Source organism: Epinephelus moara, chromosome 10 (assembly GCF_006386435.1).
Source record: "Epinephelus moara isolate mb chromosome 10, YSFRI_EMoa_1.0, whole genome shotgun sequence".
Lineage (NCBI taxonomy): Eukaryota > Metazoa > Chordata > Actinopteri > Perciformes > Serranidae > Epinephelus > Epinephelus moara.
In genome coordinates, this window is record NC_065515.1 from 13,893,566 (window position 1) to 13,906,823 (window position 13,258).

At 42.4% G+C, this 13,258-nt stretch overlaps 1 protein-coding gene across 2 annotated transcripts in view; it reads right to left on the reverse strand.

Moving 5' to 3' along the window:
* Window positions 1–13,258, reverse strand: part of ssbp4 (single stranded DNA binding protein 4) — a 121,356-nt gene that overhangs the window by 89,016 nt on the left and 19,082 nt on the right. For both annotated transcript variants that reach the window (XM_050054531.1, XM_050054532.1), the window contains exon 3: window positions 10,678–10,739. In XM_050054531.1, coding sequence (XP_049910488.1) covers window positions 10,678–10,739 — 62 coding nt within the window. The remainder of the gene's footprint in view (window positions 1–10,677; window positions 10,740–13,258) is intronic.

A 13,258-nucleotide genomic window follows, 5' to 3' on the forward strand; every position in this document is an offset into this window, starting at 1 on the left:
CTATAGATCCAGAGATTAGACACCAAGTCATATTAAAGCCATGTATAAACAGGAACCCTCTACAGTCAGACACACTGCAGCCTCCACACCTGCAGCTCAGCTCCAGAGAGCTTTTATCCGGGAAGGACAGGTCACCCAATGTTCCTCTCAGCCGTGGCGACCTGCAAGTTATTGACCAATCAGCTGTGATTATGTTACTTACTGCCCAATCAGCCGTACTCATATTAGTTAATTAGACCAATCCCACTCCTCCAGGGCAGCAGAGGCCACCAGGTCCCACTCCAAATGGGCCCTTAATTACTGCACTGAAATTAAGTACCCGCTAAGCTGGTCCACATTAAGGACTTCTTCTTCTTCAAGATATTGATTTCATGGACAGCGTATAAAAAATGAAAAAAGGAAGTGCTGAACTCATTCTTGCTGTCATTTAAAAGGTGCAAATAAACTGTTACATGCATTCTTTGTGCTGATGTTAGGGACAGCCGTGACACATGATATGACAGACTGCGAAATGGAGCAGAAAATATTAGCTGATTGCCCATAACTGTCAGAGAATGGCTCACGAGCACCCCGACACATGTTGGTCATTTTCATTACTGAACAAGATGTTCGATTTTCATGCTTTAGAGTTATTATCTGCTGAATATGGTTTATCACTGATCTACATGTTTCTTTATCTCCTTCTGAATTTTATTTGAGGGCATCAAAAAAAAGAAGAGTGCAACGGTAGGTGTCCTAAAAATAAAAAGTCTGACACATTTCAACCCTTCAGCGCACGACACCAAGCCCTCAAAGCGTATGAACTACAATAGAAATGTGTTAGTAAAGTATTTAAAGATTAAAAGACAGAGTCGGTGCCCTGAGGCGTTCAGTGAGCGCTGGGGTCCCCTCTAGACAAGGAGGGCGCTGAAGGAACAGAGAGGGACTCTGCAAGGACGGTGGCAAACACATATGGCGTGTGCGTGTCGCGCTGCCCTTCTGTCACTTGACAATAAAGCCAGTGTACATTATCATATCTATCAGCTGGTGTTAAAGAGATTGCTGCTCCGTCCCCCACGAGCTGTGGTGGAAAAGGCTCGACCATCGCAAATCCAATCAGCTCTCAGGGAAATGAAATGGAACGCGGGTTATAGTTTGTTACCCGAAAAGACACAACCAGGTACAGCGGCAGGGGGGAAAGGTGATCTAGCATCTCATGGCCTGTGAAGTCTGAAATATATTGCGATTTGAACAGCTGACCTGCTTCTGTCTGGGAAATCTCATTCTCTGTGTCTCTGCATAATCTGAAGCAGGATCGCTGGTGGATGAGACTAAACACAGAAACCAAGGCTTTCATTATTCTGATATTATTCTAGGTGGTTGACACAGGATACATTCCTCTGCATGGCTACAACAGAGCCATTAAAGGTCCAGTGTGTAGGATTTAGGAAGATATATCGGCAAAAATGGAATATGATATAATACGTATGTTTTCTTTGGTGTATATTAATCATTTCATTCATTCATTTTCCATGACCGCTTATCCTGTTGGGGGTTGCAGGGTGGTTGGAGCCTATCCCAGCTGACAGTGGGTGAGAGGCGGGGTACACCCTGGACAGGTCACCAGACTATCACAGGGCTGACACATAGAGACAGACAAACAATTAACGCTCACATTCACACCTACGGACAATTTAGAGTCACCAATTAACCTGCATGTCTTTGGATTGTGGGAGGAAGCTGGAGTACCTGGAGAAAACCCACGCATGGGTGCATGTTCTTTAGTGTATAATGACCTTAAAATAAGAATCACTGTGATTTCATTACGTTAGAATGAGCAGTTTTTATCTATATAGGGAGTGGGTCCTCATCCACAGAGTCTGCCATGTTGCACTGCCATGTTTCTACAGTAGCCCAAAATGGACAAACCAGACACTAGCTCTAGATAGAGCCATTTGCGTTTTCACATCGACCACCTTAGTTAGCGGCCCCTCCATGACAAGAGTGGTGAAAAAACAGATTTTTTAAAAAGTGAAACCGCTTTACCAAGTGTTTTTACCAGTTTAAAAAAAACAAACTTGATGGGAGGAACTTTGACCCATGCTTACGAACATTTTTGAGACAAGAAATAGGCGACGTAGATGGTGAGCTGGAAGCCCGATTGTAGAAATAGTGGAACATTTTTTGGTACAAGCATTGTTGGGTTTTGTCCATATGCACACTTTTAGTATGGCTTCTACACATCGTTTAATAAATGAGATCCCGGGTCCAGTTGTTTTGAAGAGGAGAAGGCCTCTGTGGATACTTCGGCTCACTGTAAAAACCTCTTCAACGTCTGGGTGTTGGGTTATCAATGAAAAACGGTGAGCACACATTAGCAGGTGCTGGGCTAAGGGCACATATGTGACAAGCCAAACTGTGTCGCAGAAACACTGATTTTTGGGGGGGATTTTTGCTTTTATTAAACTGGACAGTCTAAGTGTGAAAGAGGGAGGGAGAGAAGGAATGACATGCAGCAAAGGGCCGCAGGCTAGAATCAAACCTGCAACCACTGCGGCAGAGACATTGCCTTTGTATATGGGATGCCTGCCCTATTTACTAAGCCAGCGGTTCCCAACTGGTGAGTCATGGTCCAAAAGTGGATCGTTGGTCCATTCTGAATGGACCGCAAGTGACTCTGAAACGTGTCAAGTTTGTAAATAACAGACTTTATTTTTAAGTACAGTGAATTTCTGGCACAGAGCTTTTATTTTAAAGTGCTGTTTCCTACTGTGGAGTAAGTGACTAACAGACAGTGACTTAACAGAGACGGCGAACTAGCTCGATGACATGGCCAAACTCAAGTATGATGCTGAATGTATTAAACTGTGTGGACCTTGAACTGATGACTAAGGTGGACCAGCTGGACCAGTTGGGAACCACTGCACTATGCCACCAGGTGCCCCAGAAACACAACGTGAAACTGCATGACTCATTGTTATTACCGGTTTCAATCACCTGGTCCGTTTGTTATGAAGAGGAAGAGACAATAAACACTGACGAAATTCTATCCGGTAGAAATTTTAGCTGGTTGCAATCTGCAATCCTCACCACTAGATGCCACTAAATCCCCTTAACTCATACTCACTTTTCCTTTAAGTATGTATAGGTGTGAGATCTGTGAGCAGAATACTCTCATACTGTACTAATGAAAGGCAAATTTTCAGGGTGCAATCAGGGGAAAAAATCCCTTCCCATCTACTGTACCATCTCATGTATCACTGGGACCGAATCCAAGCAAAGTCTGGGTGAGACCATTGTTAGCTGTGATTTGACAATCCCACCCACATTTCAGGGAAAAGCCTGTGCCATAGTTGTTGTCGCTTCCCTTTCAGAGACACTAATCTTTAGAAATTATCTGGGAAGTCAACATTCGCGGTTAATTAGCACCAGCAATCTGCAAGAAATCTTGTACTCTGCACACCCTTGTAATAGTAAATTTTCTATCCAATTATCTAATCATTTAAATCTAATCATCTCATCATGGGAAGCTCTTTATGGTATTATAGGGTAGTAACTGATGGTATTTGAGCCACACAACTCCGTATAGAGGCAAACTTAAACCGCTCTCACTTTGAAGAGTCACAGGGGCGATTTAAATTGCAGCTCGGGGTCATGCAAACTCTTTTTTTTATTCATTCAAATGAGAAACAAAGCTAAAAAAATATGAGCTGGCACTGTCAGCACACACACACATACACACACAAACACACTTTGTATCCAGAACAGAGGAGGAAGGGATTAGCGACCAGCCGTCCAGAAGAAGACAATTACTAAAATTAAATGCCATCACGATAATTATTTGCAATTAACTGTGGTCTGACAAAGCCAGTGGTTACAATGTGCTTTTCCATTATAATAAGGAGTGTAAACAAAGACATACACAGGCTGCTGGTGGCAGGTCTACATGATAATCCTATGTGTCAGTCAGTGAGTCAGGAGAGACGGAAATATACATAGAAATTAAGACAGAGATGGAGACAGATGGAGATAAGGAGGCAGAGTGAAAGAAGCAGAGTCCAAACAAACAAACAAACAAACAAAGTTACAGAGAGTCGACCACAACGTCTCCTCCGCTTATCAGAGCAAGCTTCTTCTTAATGGGGCAAAATGCTGCAATCACAGAGCGGAGGCGGAGAAACACAACCCTTCCAGTTGTCTTTATTACCTTGACTCAAGTACCAGCTATTCTCCTGGTGGCAGCAATGCATTCAACAAGCAGAAGGAAACAACAACATCACTGTGCCATGTAAATCAGGAACGCTCCCTTTGGACTGTCGCTAATAAATACAGACTGACGGCTTAAGAGGAGCCAACTATAAAATAAAGTTGTATGTGTGTTGTTACACATACAGATGGAGGATAATCCTGCGTTCAGGTACACGGTGGAGACCTTCTTGACAGCCAAAGACAAAGTGCTCAATCACACAGATGCACTCTTGGTTGGTAACCAGTATTCTTGAACCATCTACACATGTCTGACTGCAAACCACGCTGCATTTCTTTTGTGGAGTAAAGTTCCTATAAAATAACACAGTGAGGTTATATTATAGCTTCTTCTATTTTGTACTCTCCAAGTTGCTGTCAAGTGCAGTGCTGACAAGGCAATTTGCAGTTGGTCAACAACGCTAATTAGTTTGTCCAAGCTCTGCACAGATTTACTTTAAATCCACTCATGCAACCAATATATTAAAATCAACTGATTTTTGGTTTGAAATTCTGCTGTTAATAAAGGTGATGTGACCAAACCTTAAAGGATTACTTCACCCCAGGCCAAGTGACAATGTGTTCATCAATTTTCAACCCTATGTCAAGTTGAATTTTTGAAGTAAACTTTTTCTGGCATGCCTCTGGGGAGCACAGAATCCAAAAATGGAGAAAATTCTTGATGAATTGAAGTCAAAGGGCACTGTATATAAATATATCAGAACATCCATTTACAAACTCTCACACAACTTGCGCAGTTTAATCCAAGTGTCATTTATCCAGTCCATATGATTCGAGGTGGTAGGCCAGCAGCTCCCATGTTCAGCAAGGTAAAACTATTATTTATTTGTCCATGTAGTCTTTGAAGAGATTATCGTTAAGTTAAATTTTTAGTTCACTTCCCTGCGGGAAAGGGCTGTCTGTTTGGGAAGGTCTGAGCTTACGACTGGATAAATGAGACTTGGATTATTCTGCACAAGTTGTGTGCAAGTTTGTAAAAGGATATTTTAATAAAGTTTTGCTGTTGTAAAACTGGAACTCTAAGACTTCAATTTATCGGGAATTTTCTCTGTTTTCTCTGAAAAACTCAATGTAACACGAGGTGAGTAATTGATAAACAAATGGTAATTTGGTGGCATGAAGTATTCCTTTAATTCTTCTAAAGTGCTTCTGAAATTGCAAAGTTGAGATAACACTGATACACTTTCATAATTCAGGATACCCAAGAAGTGCACCAGTAGGCTCCACCTGTAGTCTGCGCTTTCAGAGTGTCTCTGATTCTTTGAATTGGATTAAATTTGTTGCAACGTCAGACGAACGGGAGGAACAAGAAAACCTCCCGTTACTCTGACTTAAGACTGTTTGTACATTATTCCTTGGTGGTCACCTTCATGGTCGTGTAGGCACACTGGCCTAATTTAGTCTTTTGTTGTGTTGTACGATTGTAACTGTTTGTTAACAAGTGAATCCAGATACAAACAAATCGTGTACAGCTCCTTTTAAATTAGCTGAACTGACTGTATTAGTGTTATAATTGGATTTTATTTAGATATAACAGCCAGTGATGGTCCATCTACAACTAGGAGGCTGGCGGTTTTTCAAACTCAGCTGCTCCGATTTACGTTCTGAACGACACGCCGTGAGGAGAGGAGGATACATTAAGGAGTGGATAGTAGAGGGGAAGGAGAGAGGTGGACAGGACTGTCTGAAACCTGTGTTTATAAAGAGCAGTCCAGACATTTAGGAGCAGAGGACGGCTGTACTCTCACTGTTTTCTCTGCCCCACACAAACAAGTATTTCAGCTAGAGGCAATCACACAGAGGATCCCTCTACATACTGTTGTTGTGCTAAGGTTTTTATGTGTGTGTATGTTTTGTGTGTTGGTGTGAGGGGTGTGTGTGTAGGCGGGGGGTGGGGGGGTATAGAGGATTCAGTGGCCATCCAGTGAAAACTGGTTAAAGCAATCGATTTTGGGATAAGGAGGAGACAACTAGCAGCAGCCAATAGAGAGGGAGCTAATGACACAATCAACACCTGCAGCCCTCGCTGAGCCTTTTCTTTATCCTTCCACCCATAACAACAGATGTGGATGAGTGACCCCCACCGCCAGGCTCCCTCTTCCTCCCCCAACATCCCCCTCCTCCACCTCTTACAGCCCTGGTCTCATTCTGAAACTCCCCACCAACGCCATCCTACAGGAAACAGCCACAGAGGCACAGACAGGAGGGAAGAAAACCCCAGCGAGGTGCTGAGGAGGGGACGACGGGGGCGGGGCCGGAGTGGTGGCAGGGTCGGGGTCTTAGATTTGGCTGTTTAACACAAAAGAGGCTGGAATGCAAAGAGTTAATCCGTTCGGGGGTCTCTCTTCCGCAAACAAAGGGACAGGCCTCCAGACAAAGGTTGAGGGAGGGGGAGCGAAGGGTGAGGGATGAGGGAGGTTGGTGGCTTTCCTACCATCTGGAGCTTTTGTTTTGGGGGAGGCTGGAGGTTGGTGGGGGGTTTGCTGGGTGGCGTAGGGGTGGACAGGGGACTCCGCCCCCCCCTCCTCCCTGAGCAGCCGACCCCCGGACCCCAACCCTGGCGAGTCTCCCTGTCCACGTGCTGCGTGGCCCAGACAGACGCCCCTCAGCTAGGTCATACTACACCGGAGCCCTGCCCCACTCAGCCTGGCTAATCATCAGCCTACTCTCCAACTGCTCTCTGGCACACACACACACACACACACACTAGGTCATCTCCCACACTCTGCTGAAATATATCAATACAGTCAGAACACACACCACGAGCGCTCAGCTTCCCTCTCTGTCTCCCACTCTCACACACATACACACACACACACACACACTGGGCCAGTCTCCTTGAGCCCTCTTATTGGTTCAGGCAGAGGCGAGAGCAAACTTACGCTGCGCTGTATGTTTGTGTATGTCACTCTGTCAGTATTACTGGTAGCTGTCCAATTGAGAGCTGTCAGGTTGAGAGAAGCCAGGCTCTTTAAGGACCATTATGAACCGTGTCAACAAGCTGCACAATTACAACACACACTGGGGCCAGAGAGGATGAATGAATGAAGCCGCATGTCCGGGTTTATTACACAGGGCCGGCCGGGGGGCTTTGGGGATGAGCAGGATAGCATGAATGACAAACAAAGCGGGCCCTGTCAAACCTCTTATCCTGGCTCTCTTTGCCTCTCGTGCTGCCTTGCCGAGGATTCAGCCTCTCAACCTCCCTGCCTGTTTGCCTGCTTGATTCTTTGTCTGCATCCTTTCCAGCTGCCCGGCTTCCTCCTCGCTGCCTGTCTGCTCCCCTCTTTGCCTTTAAGGTTGGATTTTCTAGCTCTTGGCCTGACAACAGGAAAGGGGGGAATCCTACATTTGGGTGTTCCCACTCCTTGTAATTCAGACATGGAAGAAAAAAAGAAACAGTGTACGTGTCAGGCCCTGAGCCCACTGACCCTGTTCTTCCAGCCAGATAGAAAACACTGTCCTCTATTTATCTAGCATTAAGAGATCTGACAGATCGTTTAAAGACGCAGAAAGAAAAGAGGAACAGCCCACGTCAGAGCCTTGTTCTGTTAAATGGAGCACTGGGTTTAAAAGGTCTCAAGATCTAGACGATGGAATTGAGATTTTCAAACTGAGGGGAGGCGTTACAGGACAGACATGCGGCAAAGATACTGCATGAGGTGAAAGGGAGAGGTTATTCTAAAAAAAAAAAAAGGGAAGTTAGTAATCATAGTATCATCATAATCTGCAGTTGTGACACGCAGCTCATGGAGGCATTTAATGCCTACCATATACAAGAAGACTTTAAAAAGTCTTTGCAACTAAATTCTGAAACCCTCTAACATCCAAACACGATCTAAGTTTTTGGTTACACACTATAAAATTATGCAAAGACTGGGGATCTTACAGGGTCACTATTTGCAAAACCATAGATTCCTTTTGAGATAATTTCCCATCCTGCTCCTGGTGGAAAATATTACACCAAACTCCCTTTCAGAAATATGATATATTAACAATTCTTTATGTGTCTGCAAAAACAAATAACTCTTGAAACACAAGATAAAAGGCGTTACATGTCGACAGTATCCTTGTTGATTAAGTATCAATGTAATCGAAAAAGATAAACTGTATTTGCGTACAACATCTACCTCAACTCACTACCAGCCTTTGTTGGTTAGCTGTGTTATTTTAGTGGGAAGAAACTGTGGAAATAAGAGACAAAACCAATTCAATAATTAAGATTTCTCACTAAAATAAGTGCGGGTTGGTGCATTAGATACAAGCCAAATTAAACGAGAACTCCACACTACACAACTCCACCATTTTCTCCTCCTTTTCCACAGTCTGAAAGAACCGAGACTTGTTCATGTGCACCTCCTCAGAGTCCCCTCCATGTTAACTGTCTACCCAATTTGCTGCTTCCCAGAGCGCAGCTATTGGTTTTTGACAATGGTCACATCCTTGAACTTTGGTATTTGCATGAGCCAGGACTAAAAACTTTCAATAATATTAAACATGATTGATTTTGTCAGAATGTCAAGACGAGACGTACTAAAAAACAAACAAGACAAAGATAACAGTGTCCGAAAAGGAGTAGGTAGAAGTAAAACTCACCTGTCCCTACCCCTTTCTTACATTTCCTTTTAACTCATATATTATTTCAACAAATTCCCAAATTTATTTACAACTAATATACAACTATCCCCAGTCTATTTACCACCCAGTTAAATAATTTATAAATTCAGTTTATTCACAGTCCAAGAACCACCAAATGTTACAAATAAATATGCACCCTTAACACAATCTTTCCTCGTCTATACATCTGCCCAAAATATCTTTTTTGTATAGTTTTTAAAACTGATTTATATTTGTGCTTTGTTTCAGCTCATCACGCAGCCAATTCCACACGTCCACCCCAAACACTGAAACACACAGACTCTTCTCAGTTTTACAACCCCCCTCCCTGTCACAAAACGTGTGTTAAATCAAATGATCAAGATCATGGGAGTGCGCACCAACTAAGGTAAAACCCTAATGATTTTATTTCAATTTGGGAAATTTGTCAGAGACTGTGAAATCGCTTGATAAGTTGGCGTACAGCCAGCACATGTTACTTTAAGACCCCTCAAAACTGGATGTCCATTTAAGAGTCATAACTCATCTGACTACATGACATGATACACATATCTGTAGATTCAGTGCAACTTACACTTTCCGAATATATAATTGTCTCTGATGTCAATTACAAGCAGACAGTCATACATTTCCTTATAAATCATAGAAAGGACGCCTTTTAACTCCAGAACCTGCCTGAGAATCAACAAGTCTTCAATCTCTCCAGTATCAAAGTAATCCAGTGATAGCTGTCTGTTCATCCATTAGCACACTGCAATCAGGAACCACTAAAAGCTAATTCATTGTACTTTCAAAGGTGCCGATTTGCCAAAATGTTTAAAAAATACAGACCGGTTGAGTTAAGAGAACCTAAATTTAACAGCTACGACACAATACAACTTATTAGCTAAAGACTACCTCACATTTTTAATACATTACACAACTGATTACTTATAATAAGTGAGTAAAAATAACAGAACACTCCAGCTGAAAACTGACAGTGCAAACCACTGTACCACCTTGCCACTAGGGGATTAAACTGATCAGCTGTCGGCTTTTTTGTCGGCTTTTTTAATTGACCAAGTGACCACACCATGCTCGACTGATTAGTTTGTGTCTTCTGAGAAACAGCGACCCAAGAGAAGTATGTTTGAACGCAGCTCATCACTCTCCACAAATGACACTGACTTTGGCCTTGCTGCATGGAGGCTGACAATGTTGAAGTGCAGTTGTTACTGTTAACAAATAGGTAGAGCAGATACAATTTACCAGTGTTGCATAGACTAAAACACAGTGGCTTAAATTATAACCCACAGCTCAATGAATCCATGGCAGCATTCTACTTCCTGTTTACATCCCAAAGCATCATGGGAACTGTACATGCAAAACTTGGGGGGTGAAGGAGGCAGCCGTTGTCTCCTTTTTGTCTGAGGGGGCGTTCACAGTGTCAGACGTGGACCTAAAGGCAATCTGTCTCTGATTTTGACTTTGACTGAATAGTGCATACTTGGATGTGAGGTTTTGAAAAAAAAGAACACACAACAGTTCCGCTTAAATAACAGAGCGTGCAAGTTAGCTCACTTGTCAATCACAGGGACGCAAAGATAACAGCACTTAAACATGTGTGAGATGATGCACTTAGCATTCCCTGCAATTACTGTCCCTCTCCACCCCTGCAAATTCTTTCAGACCATCAAGAGTACTTCCACAGTATGAATGTGAGCTGTTGAAATAACGTGTGTGTGTGTGTGTGTGTGTGTGTGTGTGTGTGTGTGTGTGTGTGTGTGTGTGTGTGGTCAAGAGACAGAAGAAGCAAGAGGATAAACGTATACGTACCACCACCATGAGTGTAAAAATCCAGGAGGTTCCCCAAGTGTGATGTTCTTCTCCCATCGGATCTGAGAGGAAGAGAGAATAGAGGAATGGAGGGGAGAAGACAGAGGAGGGGAAATGAAAGATTAGACATCGCTGCATGTTTTATGCATAATGTAATCATTTCGCTCAACTGTCCTCCCAACTTTAGACAGACAGAGCGATAGCCGGACAGAGAAATAGGCCAACGGGCAGCGCGGTGAAGTGCAGTGCAGCGCGGCGTTTGTGGATAAGAAACTGTGACTGTCTTGAAGCAGCGGCCCTCTCCACTGCCCTCGCAAACCAGCAGAGCTCCTGCCTGTATCTGGACACCGAGATAAGATCCGGTGGGAGATAGCACGCCCGCTGCCTGCTTCACACTACTAACATGACTCCGCGCACACAAACACACATTCACATAGTCATACATACACGATTCACCAGAGTCTGAGGACAGTGCGACAGCAGCAAGATTTGTCTTTGTTTTCTTTATATACATATTGAAAATTAGATCCAAGCTTCGGATTTCTATTAAAGTGTCTATTCTATAGATTTCCCCAGTGCAGTTTATAGTGATGTGATGTGCCATATGTGGGTTGGGCCTGTTGATTTAATGCTGCTAAAGAGCTGAGTGCTGCACTGTGCAGGAGAGCATAGAGTGGCAAAGTCCTCTCGGGGACAGAAGTGTATTGTGTGTATACTATAAATATGAGTGTGTGTCTGTGTGTGTGTGTTTGTCTGTGTGTGCTCCTCAGTGAAGAGGAACAGAGGCTAATTGAGGCAGGAGAGTCCAGGTGATAGCGCTCTCATTAGATGAGCAGGTGTGTGTGTGTGTGTGCCTTACCTACGAGAATAAAAGTCCCTTATCTACTGAAACAATTCTGTGTATTTTTCTGTGTGTGTGTGTGTGTGTGTGTGTGTGTGTGTGTGTGTGTGTGTGTGTGAGAGAAAGAGACTGTAAGGTACATAGGTGTTGAGGTTGAGAGATCTCAAGGCATTGCACAGGAAACATCTTCACACCTTAAACAACACATACATCGGATTTTGAAAAAAAAGAAAAACACAGCAAATAAATAAAACAACAGCAAACTGAGAAACACATTCACCAGCTTGTCGACACATACGCAGCATAAAGACAAACTCTTCAGCAGAAAATGAATCATAAACTATTTTGATATTCGATCTGTAGTTTTTAGAGACTTTTCAAGTACATATATCAAACATTTTATGGTTTCTGCTCCTCAGATGTGAGGATTTAATGTTTTTCTTTGTCATTTATATTAATAAACTGCATTTTTTTGGTGTTAGACTAATACAAATAAAATAAAACAAGCTATTAGAATAAATTACCTTGTTTTTTAAAATTATTTTCTGGTGTTTTAAAGACAAAATTATAGATTGATTAACCAAGATTAAAAGGTAAATGAATCAAAAATGAAAATAATCATTATTTGCATCAACAGTCCACTTACTAGCTTTTTCCAGGCCTCAGCTTTCAACCACTTCTCTTAAATATAAATAAGCAAAATTATAAAAATAACCTCTTGTCATATTTACTGAAACTATCTCTATGTTTACACAGCACTGGATGAGACAGATACTTCTAATGGCCTTACTGCACTTGAATGAAAACAACTAATCAGAGCTGAGGAGTCTCTAACACAGCTGTCAATCATGTCGATCAAACTGTTAAACTAGGCAGCGGCAATAAAATATCAATCAAGATTCTGCTCTGCATTGCCTTTTACTCACCTCCAATGTTTTTAGAAACATATTTTAGTGTACTGTTTAGCTGTAAAATGATAAAGCTGGTTCAGCTGGTGGGCGGTGCTTGGCACTTGGCTCAACTGTATCCAACATGGCGGCGTGGGTCACAAAGTTTCTCATTTCACAGCTAAACAGTACACTGAAATAGGTTTCTGAAAACATTTAAGGTGAGAAATAGGCAATGTTATAACAGAATCTTGATTTAGATTTGATCAGCGATGCCTAGTTTGACAGTTTGACCTCAGTACATAAGAAGTGATTGACATGATGCATCAAAGACTCTTCAGCTCTGATTGGTTGTTTTCTGTGAGCTGCAGTAGATTCTAGCAGATGCCATTAGAAGAAAACAATTGGGAGGAGGGACATGATTTTTTCACAGATCATCCATCTCATGTTCTCCTGTGTGGATGTAGAGACAGTCTCAACAAATATGACAAAAAGTTATGTTGATGAAAGTTACTAACAGCAGCTTTAGCAGAGTGTCTACAGATGTAACTAAGTTAAATATAAGACTTTTTAAGACCTTTTTAATACCACCTTATATGAAACTTAAGACCAGACCTGCAATGGAAATACACATTATATACAGTGGTGTGAAAAAGTGTTTGCCCCCTTCCTGATTTCTTACTTTTTTGCATGTTTTCCACACTTAAATGTTTCAGATCATCAAACAAATTTAAACATTAGTCAAAGATAACACAAGTAAACACAAAATGCAGTTTTTAAATGAAGGGTTTTATTAGTGAGGAAGAAAAAAATCCAAAGCTACATGGCCCTGTGTGAAAAAGTGTTTGCCCCC